This window comes from Amphiura filiformis, chromosome 14 (assembly GCF_039555335.1).
Source record: "Amphiura filiformis chromosome 14, Afil_fr2py, whole genome shotgun sequence".
In the NCBI taxonomy this organism is placed as follows: Eukaryota; Metazoa; Echinodermata; class Ophiuroidea; order Amphilepidida; family Amphiuridae; genus Amphiura; species Amphiura filiformis.
In genome coordinates this window covers 13,627,720-13,645,306 of record NC_092641.1, presented here as the reverse complement: position 1 = coordinate 13,645,306, position 17,587 = coordinate 13,627,720, and the positions used below count along the sequence as shown (strand labels likewise).

Genomic DNA, 17,587 nt, shown 5'->3' with positions numbered 1-17,587 from the left:
ATAATAATAATAATAATGATAGGAAGTGAATGGAATATCATATGAGACAGACGAGGATGCCAGTCTGGAACGCATATCGTGAGTTAGGTGGCACCCCATGGTTTACAAAAATATCATACAATATAAATATAATTACGAAAGAAAGAAACATGCAAAATTGGAATATGTATATATAATATACTTAACAGTCAAATAATTTAATTAAATTAAGGGAAAAAACAAAAACAAAAAAGAAAACAAAGGTATCATACAATCACTAAATAATTATGTCATGGAAGATGCTTCATAGAAATCATATTAGCAATAAGATACATTTTGATACAGAAAAACTTTAAGTACCCATGTGTATAACATTAATTATCAGTGAATATGATTTAGGAACGAGATTGTATAAAAAGAAAAATTAGGGTGGGGGGGAGACAGAACATAGGAATATGATAATATGTATGATGGTGTCACTAAAGTTGTATTGAGCAAGAATATGTTTTTCGAACGAGGCAAGGGAGCGGCAATTTTTAATGGTTTTATTTATTGAGTTCCAAGTCATTGGGCCTTGGGGTTTAATTGTGTTTTATAGTATTATAGTTGTGAATGTCGGATCGGACAGTGAAATTATTATTTGGGAATCCAGGTGGCAACAGGTCATGATGGCATCATACATATCGAATTGTATTCTGAATACGAAGAATGTCCTTCTGATATCAAATAATTTTAATTTTTTGAAATTCGCAATGTAATACATATTTTATGGCAAATGATTAAAAATTGATATTTTTGATATTTAACAGTACTCGAAGTAAACTTTATAACTCTGATAATATGTACTTAAAGTGTATGTAGGTGGGATGAAAAGCCGACGATCAATTGAAAGTTTTGACCTTTCGTATTGAAGATATAGATTTCCCCCCCAAAACACCAAACAAAAGTAGGTCTTTTTGGGAAAAAAATCCATATCTTCAATATGAAAGTTCAAAATTTTCAATTGATCGTCGGCTTTTCCTCCCAGCTACATACACTTTAAAATATATCATTAGATTTATAAAATTTACTTCGAGGACTGTTATATATCAAAAATGTGAAAATTATCAAATTTTTATAATTTGTCATAAATTTTGTATTATATTGTGATTTTCAAAACATGAAAATTATTTGATATCAGAAAGACATTTTCCGTATTCAGAATGCAATACGATATGTCTGATGTGCTCTCATGTCCCACAAAAAAAAAAAGTCGAAACGCTCAGAACGCTCATTCCAGATCCCTCAAAGAAAGAAATAATGGGGTTGTATGTTCTTAGCAGATTGAATTAGTGCTAGTTCTAATAATTTTCTTTTGGATGATGGAAAGAGAATCTAAATTAGAATTATTTTTGTCTCCCCATATAATCGTACAGTATGATAAGTAAGGTAATACTAGAGTATTATAAAGTATATTGGGAGAATCTTTATGTAGGATATATGTGCCTTCCAGGTAAGATTGCTATCAATAAGGATTCCTAAGAACGGGCGTTTGCTTATTATTATGCTTATTTTTAAAGATCATAAAGCTAGTTTTTATGGGAAAAAAGAATATTTGTGTCGTCCGCAAAAATAATAAAATGAGAGGAGGGCGAAGAGAGCAGGAGGTCACTTCCACTTTATTGCTCTTACATTGACTAATGTTGTTAAGAGCCGTGAATGACTCAAGATTAAATACACCTTTTCCCAGTCACACGAATGCACAACAAAAACACACTGTTTGATTAAGTTAACAATATCTACATTTGTAATGAAAAGCTTATGATTTAGGAAGTTTTCTTCGACGACTGTTAAATGTCAAAAATGTTAAAAACATCAAATTTTAATAATTTGTCATATTTATGACACGACGAGGAATTTTACCCATGATTTTTTACATATTGCTTTTATTTCATTAAAAAAAAAATTGTCTATTATCTTTATGATATGAATTTTCATTTCAGTATTACGAACTGGTTTAATTATTTCGTGGACGATAAATCCGAATATCGTTAATTAGAATGACATGATGCGCTGTGTTTGTCTTCAAGAAGTTAATATGTCAAGAATTTTCAAACCTATATCGGTAAGATGAATATTGCTTAATGAAAATAATAAAATGTAATTTGCATGAATTTCTACACTCCGTCTCAAATTGGCTTATCTTTACAGACCCAACAAACACAGAATGTTTTACAGAAAACGTTTAAATGTTGGGTAATACAAATATATAAAAAAAAACTTGCTGAAAAACATTGTAAACAGAATGTTATTTAATTGTTGACAAAATATTTTGCAATAACGTTTGAAAAACGTTTTCATGACCATTGTATAACCCAGCATTTAAATGTTTTTAAAACGTTTTGAATAAATGTTTTAAGAACAATTTTGTGTTTACTTGGGAGGTACAGCACAGTTATATTTTACAGTAAGTAAGTAATACCTGTAAGATCATAGCCACCATCGGCGCAAAGTTTAACAGTATTCTACACTTACAAAGTCGAAACACCAGTAAAGTTTGTATAAACCTAAAACACGTAAAATGTCGGGTTAATACTCTTCATTATCAACTAAAGGCCCGGACTAAAGGATGTTCCGTGATTTTAAAATAGCTACCATGGCAACAGGAACAAAGCAATTGATGACGACTACTGTTGCAGAAGGTGCGATAATGTTTATATATAATATTTGAATTATCATTAAAACAACGCAATAGTTTTATTCAAGTGTTTGATGTGATTGATTCAATTTTCGTTTCGCTTTCGTTTGGTTTTTGTAATTTATAATTTGGATGTGCTTCGCAACTTACATAACACCTAGTCATAATTACAAGTTGGACAACACTTCCGTAAATAATGTCAACAGTCATCCTTCTTATTTAAGGTGGTATTTTACACCTCTTGATAAATTATGTGAGTAATTTTGCATTTTCTCAAAAACTAACTACACATTGGTAACAAAAGTTATGTATATTATAGGGACAAGTTATCCAGTTACCACACTAAAATTTCAGTGATTCAAGACAAGTGGTTCATTTTAAATAAATGAAGTATATTCTAGCCTTACCTCGTTTCTTATCATAAATAACGTACCGCGTATCTTAAGTCACTGAAATACCAGTGTAGTAACTGGATTCCTTGCTCCTATAATATACATAACCTTTGCTACCAGTATGTTATTATTTTGTGAGAAAAATTCAAAAATAGTCAAAGGGTGTATTTTTTTTCATTTTAGTTATCAAATGATGGCGCTTGTAACACAAGCTCTAAGTCAAGAAGTTGGAATCTCGTGATCCTAATTTCATGACTTTAAGTCACGTGCGCGTGTGCGTGAGTTTTTACGTTCGCGTGTTCCTGACTTTAAGTCACGAAAATGGGATCTCATGATAAAAAAAAGTGGATGGGCTTACAATTAAAATGCTGACGTCGTAAAAATTGAACATATTTAATGAATTCTGGAGATCCTGTATTGTCTTAACTATTTCTTCATAATTTTTTTTATATCTTTACTATTTCTTTATAAATCAGGAACACAAGAAGTCAGGACTCATGATCACGTGATCTTGAATTCCTGAATTCCAAAAGAACCGCTTGGCCCTTTGTTACTTCCCAGGCAAAAAGAAACCACGAGTGTTCTCACAATTAGCTACTGGTTGATATGTAAATGCTATGAACATGACATGTTCTTGGCATGTACATGGCAAGACATTCCTTTTGCTTTGTTTTGTATGTTGCATGAACATGGCATAAAATCCTCTATCAAGGATTCATGGGGTAGAACTTTGAACCCATTTAAATGCAAATGAGGTTTTTATGGACATGGAAGTAGAGAAAATCTGACATTGACCACGATTCATGCCCATGAGTTACACATGAATCGAATAAGGATTTTATGGGCATGGAGATAAAGATAATTTGACATTGATCGCAATTCATGCCCATGAATATGCCCTGAACCTGTCAAGGCCCAAACGCATGACATAAAAAGCATGCAAAGGCATGCATATTTATGTGTGAACATGAAAAACCCATCAAAAATTCCCAAATTCACAAAAATTCACGCCCGTTGCTAGCAAAAATAGGGCATGTTCTTGACATGTTCTTGGCAAGATCTTGACATTTTTATGAGTCATGCCTAAATTTTTGCCTGGGTTCCGTTGTACGTACAATAAGTAATAATTCTAGTTGTGTATTGAATATTATTATTTCCCCCAAAGATACGTACTTCCATAAACGTAGGAACGGTAGTTCGTCGGTCCAGTCGCCGTACCTCTACACTAGCTACTGATAGCAACATGCCATCGTTCACGAGTCCTGTGTGTTCGTATAATGAATGGGATCATTTGGAAGAAGTCATTGTCGGCCGTGCAGAAGGTGCCACAGTTCCTCAGCCATTTGCCGCAGCTGTCAAGGTATAGCATAGTAAACTAAAAAGGAACATAGGAATTGGCTTCATTTGCATTACTTTTTATGATGACCTTCAAGATGTCACTGAGATAGATCAAACAAAGATCAACAATTATTGTCATTTTGAGGCCAACACGAATAATTGATATACTATGAAGTGATACCGTAAAGACTCCCCTAATCATTGCTAATGGCGCATATTGACCCCCTTGTAATTTTAGGCACAAAATAGAAGTGCCCTCCCAAACATGCCACCATAAATAAGGGCGCACACCTATAATTCCTTGTTGAGATTTTCAGAGGAGGAAGTTTTCTACTTGTACGTAAAATTTACCCTCAGGCAAAGGAAACAAGTGCGCCATTAGGTGATTCTTTACGATATCTGAACACTTTCAATTATAACCCCTGCATAACCCTTATGGGGTTAATTTATTTCAAAATGCCCAAGCGTGCCATGGTGGCACCCGCCAGACTCAGTAGGTCAGAAAGATATAGAAAACAACAAAGAACATTGTGCGGACGATTTTTTAAAATTCTGGAATCAATAGAGCACCAGGTCGGTGTTCTGTTATTAACGAATATAACCTCTACAAGGTTTAGGAAACGATTGGCCTCATCAATATGGCCAAGACTGCCACATCAAAATGCAGTATAATATCCATCTTAATTGTACAGTTATGTTATGAAAGGTCATACTACTATAAATCGTAGTCATTTCATGGTGATCTAATATTGAATTTGGAAGAAGCAGTTGTTTCAGTAGACAACAAAGCTGATGGGTACCAATCATTGTGAAACACCGGCCTGTATCTGTCTCGAGGAAATTGCAATACTAAATATCACATGGCGTCTTAGGAAATTAGTTAGGCCTATATTATAATAATAAATTATAATAATGAAAAATATAATACGACGTTCATGTTTTCTGCATACTGTTATGTCAACAAAGGCAATGTGGCAATATTATGGCAATATTATTGTGACTAGCAGATTACGAAGTTTACCAACATATGCATGTTATGTTATGACACTCGTTGGACTTTCCTCTGCTGGTTAGGGTATTAGCAATTAAGTACACATTGCATTGTTTTGTTTTATATAAAGGCTATAATTTTTGAGGAACATTGGAATTTCTTCTCCAAGTATGCTGGTAGAAGTTTTCCTTTAGATCATCTTCACAAAGCCAGTGCTGAACTTGAGGAGATTTGCGCTGTTCTTAGGCGAGAAGGTGTCACTGTCCGAAGACCAGATCCTGTTGATTTCAGCGTCAAGTACACAACACCAGACTTTACTTCAACAGGTATATAAAATATCCTTTAAATATATGCAATACTTACTGACTCACTGATTAGAGAGGTTGCGATGTTACATACGTGGTGCGTAGCACGTACGTTGGACCGTGCGTTAAAAGACGTTGAAAACGGTGTAAAATATTGCTAGTCTCGGTTCCAAACTGGATTATGCTCATTTGTCACGAAGGAGAACAAGGCGGTTGGAACAAAGACTATAATATCTGATCTAGGTCGATAGAGGGCATAGTGATTGAAAATTTAAAGGATGGTTGTCGCAGACTACAGAGTCTCTGCCTAATTCAAACAGCACGCTTTTGATTATGACTATAAACAGAGGTTGTGCTCCCCAAAATATTATATTTGCCCAAAACATACATTTTGGTAGATTAAGAACCACTACATCTATATAATATATATCTACCAAAAAAACGTTGACAACGTAAAGAAAGCAGCAAGTTTAAAAAGCCCCCACCTCGGCTCACTTTTTGAAACTTGGTCCCATTTTGAATATCAACAGCAATAGCATCATTGTCATTAACATGCCTACTTGTTATTCGTTTAATTCAATCATTGATCATGAACTTAATAATTATTATAAAACAAAACATATATAGGATATTGGCCAAGAACAACCTTTCTGATCGTTCCAGAATGCTGAAAACTTAATATCGCATCGGCAAATTAAAGATACATAACACTTCTGCAAATGTTTTAAGTTGATAATTATGACAAAGTTTAAATCAGTATCTTTTACAAATGGGACCAAGTTTCAAAAAGTGAGCCGAGGTGGGGGCTTTTTAAACTTGCTGCTTTCTTTACGTTGTCAACGTTTTTTGGTAGATTTGCTTTCTTTTATGAATGAAGCCGAGTAGCTCCAAGCTTGAAAAGTCATCCGGTTACGAAGTACTCCATATGACGAATAAAGCGAAAAATAGAAGTTTGAATAATATTATCCTTGATTTATGATAATAAAAATACGAGTATATGTAGCTATACCTATAACTAAAATGTAAGTGGTTCTTTGTAGCCCTGGGGCAATCTAGTTGGATATCCAAATGTCGCCGTTTGTGGTTCTTTGTAGCCCTGCAGGCAATCTAGTTGGATATCTCTATTGAGCGGCGGTTGTTGGCGGTCTTTCGCGGTTCGTGGTATTCCTTTATTCTTCAAACCCTGTCCTCTATCGTGGCTGATTTATTGTTTAAGCTTGTTGGATATCCATATTTCGCGGTGTGTGGTTCTTTGTAGCCCTGCAGGCAATCTAGTTGAATATCTCTATTGAGGTGGTTGTTGGAGGTCTTTCGCGGTTTGTGGTTATAATGTTCCTTATCCTTCAAGCCTTGCCCTTTATCGAGGGCTAATTTATAGTTAAAACTTGTTGGACATCCATATTTCGCGGTGTGGGGTTCTTTATAGCCCTGCGGGGCAATCTAGTTGGATATTTCTATTGAGCGGCAGTTGTTGGCGGTTTTTCGCGGTTTGTGGTTTTAATTGGTAGGATATCCATATTTCAAGATTTGTGGTTCCTGATTCCTGCGGGGCAATCTAGCTGGATATCCAAATTTCGCGGTTTGTGGTTCTTTGTAGCCCTGCGGGACAATCTAGTTGGATATCCCTATTGAGCGGTGGTTGTCGGCGGTCTTTTGAGATTTAATTTTCCTTTAATTTCGGGCCGCCCTCCTCTACATCCCGAGGATGCTTTTCAAAAATTGTAATTATACGGTGTCAAAAATTACTATTACTTGGTATGGTAATTTATCTTACTATGTTGACTTATATTGTTTGTTAAGGCAACTTTCGCGGTTCGTGGTTATAATTTCCCTAATCCTTCAAGCTTTGCCCTCTATCGAGGGCTAATTTCCTATAGTTAAAACTTGTTGGACATCCCTATTTCGCGGTTTATGGTTCTTTATAGCCCTGCGGGGCAATCTAGTTGGATATCCAAATTTCACGGTTTGTGGTTCTTTGTATCCTGCGGGGCAATATAGTTGAATATTTCTATTAAGCGGCAGTTGTTGGCGGTTTTTCGCGGTTTGTGGTTTTAATTTGTAGGATATCCATATTTCAAGATTTGTGGTTCCTGAGTCCTGCGGGCCAATCTAGCTGGATATCCAAATTTCGCGGTTTGTGGTTCTTTGTTGTTGGATATCCCTATTGAGCGGCGGTTGTCGGCGGTCTTTTGAGATTTAATTTTCCCTTTAATTTCGGGCCAGCTCCTCTACATCCCGAGGATGCTTTTCAATAATTTAAATTCTACGGTGTCAAAAATTACTATTCCTTGGTATGATAATTTAATCTTACCATGTTGACTTATATTGTTTGTTAAGTCAACTGGACGTGACAAAATATCCTGCTATGTAGACATTAATTTGTTGCTAAATTGACTTGGCATAATAATTTATTTCGCGAAGACGATATCCATTTTGGTATGTCGACTTAGCATGACAATTTATCTTGCCATGTTGATTTGTTTGTTCAGTTGTCTTGGCGAGATATTTTATATCGTCATGTTGACATAATGCTGATAATAAGTCGACATGGCAAGATAATTATCTTGTCAAGTTGTGTCACATAAACGCTTCCGTACTATATATGCTTGATAAATGTTATTTGGATATTTTTTTCCTGCTGGCCTTCCATACTAGCGGAACAATTTTCCACACCTACAGAGTGTTTGTAATCAACCTACCGGGACGGTATGACAATTGTCATGTTCTACGATAGCTGAAGATGACAGAGAGTCAGGTCTCTGAATCGATTCAACAACCATTCATACATATCACAATCATGTTTTATTGTCCTATTATCATGCGAATTTGCCCGTGGTAGGACAAAATATATTTAAATTAGAATAACAATGAGTAACGTCGTATTGCATACCCTATAATACCTGATCTAGTTTCTTGGTTATTCAGATTTCTTTTGATCCTTGATGGTGTTGTATCTCATTATGCTGTGTTTTTTAATAGGCCCTTAACACAATAAACAATTTCCATGAGAATCAAACAACTTGCTTTAATAAAAAAATAATATCACAATAGCACTGGATGTTTAAAATTATGTTATCCTTGATTAATGACAATAAGTTGTTTAATAAAACATTGAAGAAAAAAATCAGTTGGTCACCGGGTTTCGAACTCGGGATAGCGTATCTGGAGTCAAGCGCCCTAACCATTAGACCACGGGCCTCTGCTATAAATTACTGTGTCGAAATACAGCATTTATTATATAAATGGATGCGTCGTCCGATATGAACAAAAGAATGGTGAAAAACTTGATTTTTTGGCGAATGGGGCTCAGAATTTGTATGTAGGGTATCCAGGAAACTGCTAGGGTATATTTGGAAGTGAATCTGAAAAAGTAGTGTGAAGGTGATAACCAGGTAGACCTGTAGCAGTGTCCAAAAATTCTGGATCAGTATGATTTGCAACTAATTTTCGCTATGAAATACCGCGTGAAATGGAAGCAAAAACATTTGTTTATTACGAACAATGATTGACTGTAGGATTGGTGGCCCTTTTGGAATTAATGAGTTGTCACGATATTACACCTGGGACTGTAAATAACATTTAGCATGGTTTTAGATACATTTTGTACCCAGCGAAAAATAACATCGAACAATAGAAGTCAAGTGTTTTAATGTTAGGTGTAAATATAGTCTCGCGGGAGCATCTGTTATTAGTCTTCTTTATCAGTCTTTTTTTTTTAAACTTGCTGGTCACGGCTACCGCGTGACTCTAATATATATATCACGCCTTTACTTTCAAAATCAGACTTTGTCATCCTGAAAACTTGGCGTGTTGCATGAACTTCGACATGTCGTAAAATCAGCATATTTATACATAGGCCTAATGCACATATCAAATCGTCACCCTCATACTTATATGTTTCTCATTTGCAATTTTGATTTTCTCAGTAATAAACCCATAAGTAATCAAATTTTTTTCAGCCGCATTCTTCATTAACTTGTGGAATACATCTCTTTTGATGAATTCCACAAGTGAATGAAGAACGAGTTTCTTGCTGGCGAGTTATATAAGCCAGAGTCAGGATGTTGGTATCATTATGCCTTAAACAGAGTATATTAGATAGGAAAATGAAAAGTTACAACTATATTATTAAATGTATTACTATATACACCTGATCCGTGAACTGTGTCTTTTTTAAAGACTCTTCTTGTTTCAGTTTTGGCCATTTAATTAAAAAACTGCAGTGTACTAAATGGTAAAAGACAAACAGACAGAATTAAAAAACTGTAGTGTACTAAATGGTAAAAGACAGAAAAGACAAAGCGACAGAAGTTTAAAGTTATGAATGAGAGAGTTGACAGGAAGTTGTAAGAGTTAAATTTTAAGGACATGATGGGTGTAAGTGCGAAAATGTTGAAGGTCATGTCAAAATCACCTGAGGTGAATTAAAGTCCCATTCAGTGATCCCAGCGAAAGTGTAAAAAATATATAATTGTTTATAAATTGCTTAACAGTGAAGGATAAGTCATCCAGATTGTCATTTGTTATTTTTGAAATGAAATATTTGGTAAAAAAAAAAAACAGCAGTATTGACAAAAGTTGAATTAAAACCCCATACAAATACATATAGCTAATTTATATACTGTCAGGATATAAATATAAATAACAGATTCATGTAAAATGCCTTATTTTATCTTAAATACACAGCTTTTGGCTGGACCACTACACTAGCGGCCTATGTTAGCACATCTATGACAATGACAAGGTACTGAATTTTGATGATTTTTTACTTTTGTCCGGATGAGCAAATCACTGAATGGCCTTTAAGTATAGATTATCAGATTGTCGATCACAATTCTGCACCAAAATTGTTAAAAGTAAATATGTTGGATTGTCAGAATGTTCAAAGTCGTGTCATAAAACGTAATCACAATTAAACATCAAAACCATCAAGGTCATATCAAAGATAACAGTTACTGATAGATATTTGGATTGTCATGCATTGGTTATGATCACAGTTGGACAGAAAAATATTCTTAAGGTCGTCTGAATATAGATTGTTGGATCGGTGGATGTGATTTCCATTGATCCCTTTGTTACAAGTATGAATTAAATGTAGACTTACTTAGCACACATTTGTCAATTAAGCTTTCAACATGAAAATTCTAGAGAATTCCCTAGTACATCATCGGTGGTAACAATATTTCCCAACCGGTTAGTTGTACATGTGCCACACAAAACATAATTAGCATTGTCAATGTAAAATTATGAAACATGTACTTTATCCATGTCGTTGTCTTTTTTAAAGACATTTCTTGTTTGATGTCAATCCAAAATGCAACTTCAATTATGAGGCTTTTCTTTAAAAGCCAATACCCCGTCCAACTTTCCTTGTTTTTTAAATCAAATAACTATGTATATTTGTGTGAATAAATTGATAAAACTCTTGGCGCACAAGTTACTGAGTATTATATTTGTTTCATGGGGTTCCCATTTTGGATATCATTTAACATCCTTCAAAGATTTGTTATTAATAATATTGTTAACAGGGGGGCCGGCCAAGATCGACTGAATTTTGACGTCGTCATTGGTTTTACACGTAAACACGAAAATGTCTCAAATAATTCCAAAAGTGTATGTATGTTATCAACGATCCCAATCCCGGGTTTCACCTGGTTAAGTCCCAACCCAAATTCCCGGATTTTGGGCGATGTCAATTTTATACCAGTCCCGGCCAACACCCGGCTCCTCCGTGACAAATTTTGAGTCAAATCCCGGGTCACATGATGCCCCCGGGCCATCCCCGGGTACCCAGGGGCCGGGGATGCAATTGACAGGTGCATAACATTTGCGTTTTATACGACGTTGGTGTCCAAAATGTGAAATCGCAATGTCTTTTTTATACGGAAAGTATCACACACATTTCAATGGACAATGTCTACGTGTGAACATCGCGTATAAAGGAAGTCAGTTTTTAACACATCGCTGTAGCTTTATTATAACGATTTGTTACAAGCAAAAAGGATCATAATAATAATTAGGGATGTTCTTATAAATCCATACAGGTCAACTTGCAATGCCTCGGGATCTTCTTCTTGTCATCGGTGATGAGATAATGGAATGTCCTATGTCGTGGCGAAGCAGATTCTTTGAATATCGCGCCTACAGGTCGCTTCTCAAAGAATACTTTAATGGTGGCGCTAAATGGACTGCTGCTCCAAAGCCACAGATGAGTGATGAACTTTATGATGAGGTAAATTAGTACAGGTGCAAAGTGTGATGTGGTCTATTATGTCGTACATTATTTGTGACCGGCACTAAGATGGTGACAAAAATAAACCTTTCTCCAAAAAGAGTCCCCAAAAGGGTCAAATTTCAAAGTTGATCAGATTGTGTTCATAACCACGTCAAATAATTGCTCTGGTCAAAACGAATCAGAAAAAAGTATAGTTTAGTCTATCTGCGACGTATTGTAAGCAAACATTACAAAGGTTGTAGGGCTCCACAGGGGGTAAAGAAAACAAATTGCAATAACAATTTAAATATAGTTTCCAACGTCTAGCATGTTTTTTTACATAAGTAACATGGATATTTTTTTCATTATATTTTGTTCAAGACACACAAATTAATGTACTCTTCAGATAAAGTATAGTCTGGTCTATCTGTAACGTACAGTTCTCGAGTTATAAGCAGAAAGGTCAAAGGTCACACCCTTTCATCTGGTTACCATTGTTACGAGACATCCTAGATGGTACAAACTATTCTTTATTTGCGCAAATTATATTCATCAGGAGTGTCCATTGAAATTATTTACATAGTTCTAAAACTATGTAAATAATTTCAATGGACAATCCTGATGAATATATTTGCGCAAATAAAGAATAGTTTGTGAAAATGCTGTGTTACAGCACGAAACGTCATTGAGGTATGTCAACATCACCTATTTTATACTGGATTTGTTTTAGAACTATGTAAATAATATTCTATATTTGAATTAGTATCAAAAATCATGCCATAAGAGACCATTTTTTTCTGACAATTAGGGCAGTTTTTAGGTTTTGACCCATGTGGAGGCCAAATTGTGACCTTTGACATTTTAACTTACTATTTAGGTACCCTTTAAGGTAATAAACTAAAGAACCATACATCTCAAATAGTTCAAACCATATTTTTTGGCCTCGTTATGGTGGTGCAAAGTATTGTTGAGCTATTGATACAATATTGCCAACATTGCGGTTAAGGCGCAAATGGTTCCAGTTTAGTGTATAACATAAGATCGTTTACCACGGCTTCACCAAAATATATGACTATTTAACACGGTTTTGGATATTGTTTGAAAGTTAAAGAGGGCTGTACATGTAATTCAATCAAAATTTATTTCGTGAAATCAAAAGAATGCATCGCTAACACAACAATACAAAATTGTTTTTACTGATTTATCATGATACAGGTGTAATGATTCTCCTTTCTCACTTCAAACAGATTAAAAGATAATTAAATATTTCATATTCTGCTGTGATAAAATTAAGTACATGTACATGTTAATGATTTTATCATGGTAAATTCTGTTCTCTTTGTTACTCAAGAAATGTTATAATACAAACAAATATTGCATACTCTGTTGTAAAATTAAAATCATGTCAATAAAATTTGACTGAGCAATTGTTACATAATTTCTAATCCTATAAATGAATGTTCTTTTATTAACTGTATTTCGATATAACATTCTATTCAATTTTCTAAAAGGTGATACAAAAGGATTTTCATACATTTGTGTTTAGTGATTGCCGAAACCAAAATGAATGAAACAACGGTATTTAAACAGTGTTAAAAGCTAGGACTGTTCCCCTGACGTTGATGTAAGCACCATGTCACAACAGTATTTTCTAATTGCCAAAGATGGCGCTTTCCACTTGCACATTTTTTTTAGACTGTACAAAAAATCTTCAAAACTTCGTTGTTTCAATTTGCGCACAGGAATCCATGTTCCGGCTCCACTATGATGTTTCAGTCGCGGTGAAGTCCAGTTTTGGTAGAATACTTGGTTATTTATATTATGTCACCTAATGCATTTCCTTATTTATTTTTGTTTTTGCTTATTTATCTTGTGTACGATGTAAATCGGAATATTCGTGAATTAATTCAAAATAACATATTTAATTTTGCAAAGGAATACGTGAAATACAGTCCTGAAGAGCGCCATAAGCTTGCCTTACAGGGCGGTTTTGTCACCACGGAATTTGAGCCTTGCTTCGATGCTGCTGATTTCATACGAGCTGGCAAGGACATCTTCGTGCAGAGAAGTCAGGTTTGTAACATTTTTCCGTACAGTTTATACTCCAAATCTGCTACGATATTCCGCAGAAAAGATGATGTAATCTGCAATTTTGCATGTGGTTTTCTATAATTGCCACAAACACTGTTTATTTCTCAGCGTCTGGTGGTGCAAGTCCATATTCGAAGGCGTAAAATTCAAAATAACACCCCCATTGGACCAAATTTCAAGAATATTTTTTACTCCTATTATTTACTAAAACGGGTATAATTTAAGGGGAATTTGAGTTGATAAACGACCCATATTTTCACAATTTTAAGAACACTGTTAAAAAACTACCCTATTTTGGCATTTCAAGAGCACTATTAAAATAATATTTGGTAGGCAACGAAGGTTATTGAGCGAATTATAAACAAAGACAGCGACATTTAATAGAAAATCCTATATATTTGTACAGGAGAACTGTAATCACCGAATTTTCCATACCGGGCGTTCTAGGTAAAATTCGACGGCGCTAACCATATGAAAACAAAACTATTGGGGAAAAAATCCCGGAAAAATCATCGGGAAAAACTTAAAACCCGGAAAATTGTCAAAAAGGAACCGCGATAGTTACGTATGACTGGACAGATGTAGATGTATTCCCATATCTTCAATGTTCGTGATCTGATCTAAAAATACCCCTTTATTAGCGAAATTTAGAACGATCATACGCGTACGTACACATATTCAACTTTGACTAGGAACACCAGGATGTAAGCGGAAATAACAGCGGAATACCGGAAATCGCTGCGGAAAACCAGACACGCAACGTTTTGAAAAACGTCTCATTATTCTTCTTCTGCATGACATTAAGTCGCTGCTGCAAATTCTGCCGAAATAGAAAATTACTACCGCAAAATTGCCGCTGCGTCTGTCTTAAGGGAAAAAGGTAAAGAGTAACTAATGTTATATCTTTTCAATGTATAATAGGTAACTAATAACATGGGCATAGAATGGATGCGGCGACATCTTGGAGACAAATACAACCTCCATGTTCTCTCATTTGGGGATACTAATCCAATGCATATGGATAGTACTTTCAATATCATTGGTCCTGGTATAGTGCTTTCAAATCCAGACCGACCCTGCCACCAGATCGGAATGTTTAAGAAAGCAGGTTGGACGATCGTCCACCCACCAAAATCAACGATGCCTGCTGGTACGTTCTTATATCATTATATTAATTTACCGACAGTTTAATGGTACTAACAATCAGTGTTGGAGGACTTGAGTCCTGGACTTTTTTGTAGGACTCGGACTCAGTTGCGCAGGACCTGGACTCGGACTCGAGCAGTTAAGACTCAGTACTCGGCTCCAGGACTCGGACTTGAGTCCGCAAGTCCGGTAAAATGTGGGTTACCACGAAAATTGTTGAATTGAGCTTCCGAATTCAGCAGTCAATCTTATATTTGGGAATACATTCTTAAATTTCCCTTAAAAGATACCTAAATAGTAATATCTTTCTTTCTTGGACTAGGATAAGGTACACTCGACTACAGCACTGATGACAATATCAATATAAAATTATATCACAACTTCAGCTGTGTAATTTACCTAAAAAGCACGGTTGTTTGAAGTGATCATTTAATAAAAATTCTATCAAAAATTATTATAATGTTCAATTGTAGACCTTGACAATACCAACAGTGATCACATATATTTTTTAGCTATAACATAGTTTTTAACATAGATTTTCTAATTATTTATCTTCATTTGCTTTTAGTTGCTTACAACTTATAATAAATAAATAAACTTAAATAATAATAAGCTTAGTTGAGTGACCATAGTATGTAGGGTTGTTAAAGGCCACAAATGCATGCATAAAACATGAAAAAATAAGAGGGGGTACAATTTGCCACGTTAGCTATAACGTTGCAAACAATCGTATAGTATACACCAATCCGACTAGGCCATTACTGCGGTGTCCCCGACGTAAAAACTGCGGTGTCCCAAGGTCGGGGGTTCCATCAATTACTTGTTAGTATGCTATAGTGTACAGAATTGTACACAACAGTGATTTTCAATGCACGATCATGAATTGATTGAACAAATTTAGTCTCCCGTACTGGTATATCTGTGGTTCCATCAATAGAGGGCCAAATACAATAAACACTTCTCGGATTAGTGTATATGATTGTTTTATTTAATTTCAGATCACCCCGTCTGGTTTTCATCAACATGGTTATCTATGAACGTCTTAATGCTGGATTCCAATCGTGTCGTCGTTGAAAAAGATGAAAAGCCCACCATTGAAATGTTCAAGAAGCTGGGTATCAAGACAATTCCAGTCTCCTTACGTTTCGCGAACTCCCTTGGAGGAGGATTCCATTGCTGGACAAGTGATGTCCGTCGTCGTGGAAAATTGGAATCATACTTGTAAAACCAAGGCTAAACATGATATGAATCCAGTGTTGGCTCACATGGGAAGCACACAAGCTTCATCGGGGATGCTTTTAGAGACTGATCTTAAAGACTGATCTGTTATAAACACTTTTTGGAAGTTTTTTCAAGCATCTATATCTCAGACCATTGTGACATTATTCCCCTTTACAATCACCTTTTTTACGGCTGAGTACACGTCTTCTGACGTCACTAACCTCAACAGCGAGTGGAAAAACCATAAGCAGCCACTAGAGCTCACTATAAGCAGCTCACTGCCTGGTCACACGTTGCTCTGGGATAGCATTCCATTCTTCAACCAGGATTCGTCGCAGGTCATTCAATGTGGATGCATTGGCTCCTCTGGCACGCAAGTCACGCAGGTCTGAGCTAATTGCAGGTCAATCCATTATATCTACCGCCATATAGCGTGCGGCGGCCCATTATGGTTGCAGAAAGAAATTACGCGTGCGGGACGGTGATCTACACAACAAAGGACCGAATGAGTGATACGTATTGGCGACATCAGCGCTAGTAGTAAATTCCAATGTTCTTTGCTTTGCCTCAGTTCTTCGGCTCAAAATTAAAAGGGGATATATCTGACAGTAAGAGCTAACATCTTATGGCAAAGAAAATACTAACCTATTTTGTATGAAAGTGTCATATGGCTTTAACTTTGATGAAAATGTGTACACAATATTGAGTTGTATAATGCATAATTTTTAAGCGCTCCGCACGCCTTATTTACACTTACGATCAAAATGTTAATGCGCTTCGCACACATTCTTCACACTTAAGTTTTTGCGCGCTCCAAGCTTGGGTACCGGTAATGGATGATTTGTCTTAAGTCTGTCTAGGCAGAAGGGAAGAGGGGGTGGGGTCATAAAAATGTTCGACCCAAGACAGGTGGTGGGCGCCATGCATTCTCTAAATTCAGTAAATTTTCATCGTCAACCGTGTAATTGAATGGGATTATTTTGAAATTTTAAAACGCTTGAAATATCACAAACAAATAGGCCTATGTTGATAAATAATATAAATACAAGTTAAAACCGTTGGGGTTCGATAATGAACCCCACAAAACTAACCGACTATATTGGAAAATGCCATACGGCCGGGCGGTTTCACAAGTTGCGGCTCGATCATGTCATCCGCCGCCTGACCCGAGATGAGCGAGTCATAAAAAATTGACTCCGGTCACCGACATATTCATGACCCCCTCTCCTTCCG

At 35.7% G+C, this 17,587-nt stretch overlaps 1 protein-coding gene across 1 annotated transcript; it reads left to right on the top strand.

Moving 5' to 3' along the window:
• Positions 1-4,315: 4,315 nt before the first annotated feature.
• Positions 4,316-16,378, top strand: LOC140168937 (glycine amidinotransferase, mitochondrial-like; the record flags this gene model as incomplete). Its single annotated transcript, XM_072192248.1, has 6 exons — positions 4,316-4,408; positions 5,508-5,703; positions 11,727-11,914; positions 13,832-13,969; positions 14,909-15,137; positions 16,132-16,378. Coding segments are annotated over 6 exons (1,071 nt in total), but the record flags the coding sequence as incomplete, so codon positions are not given.
• Between the last annotated feature and the right edge of the window lie 1,209 nt (positions 16,379-17,587).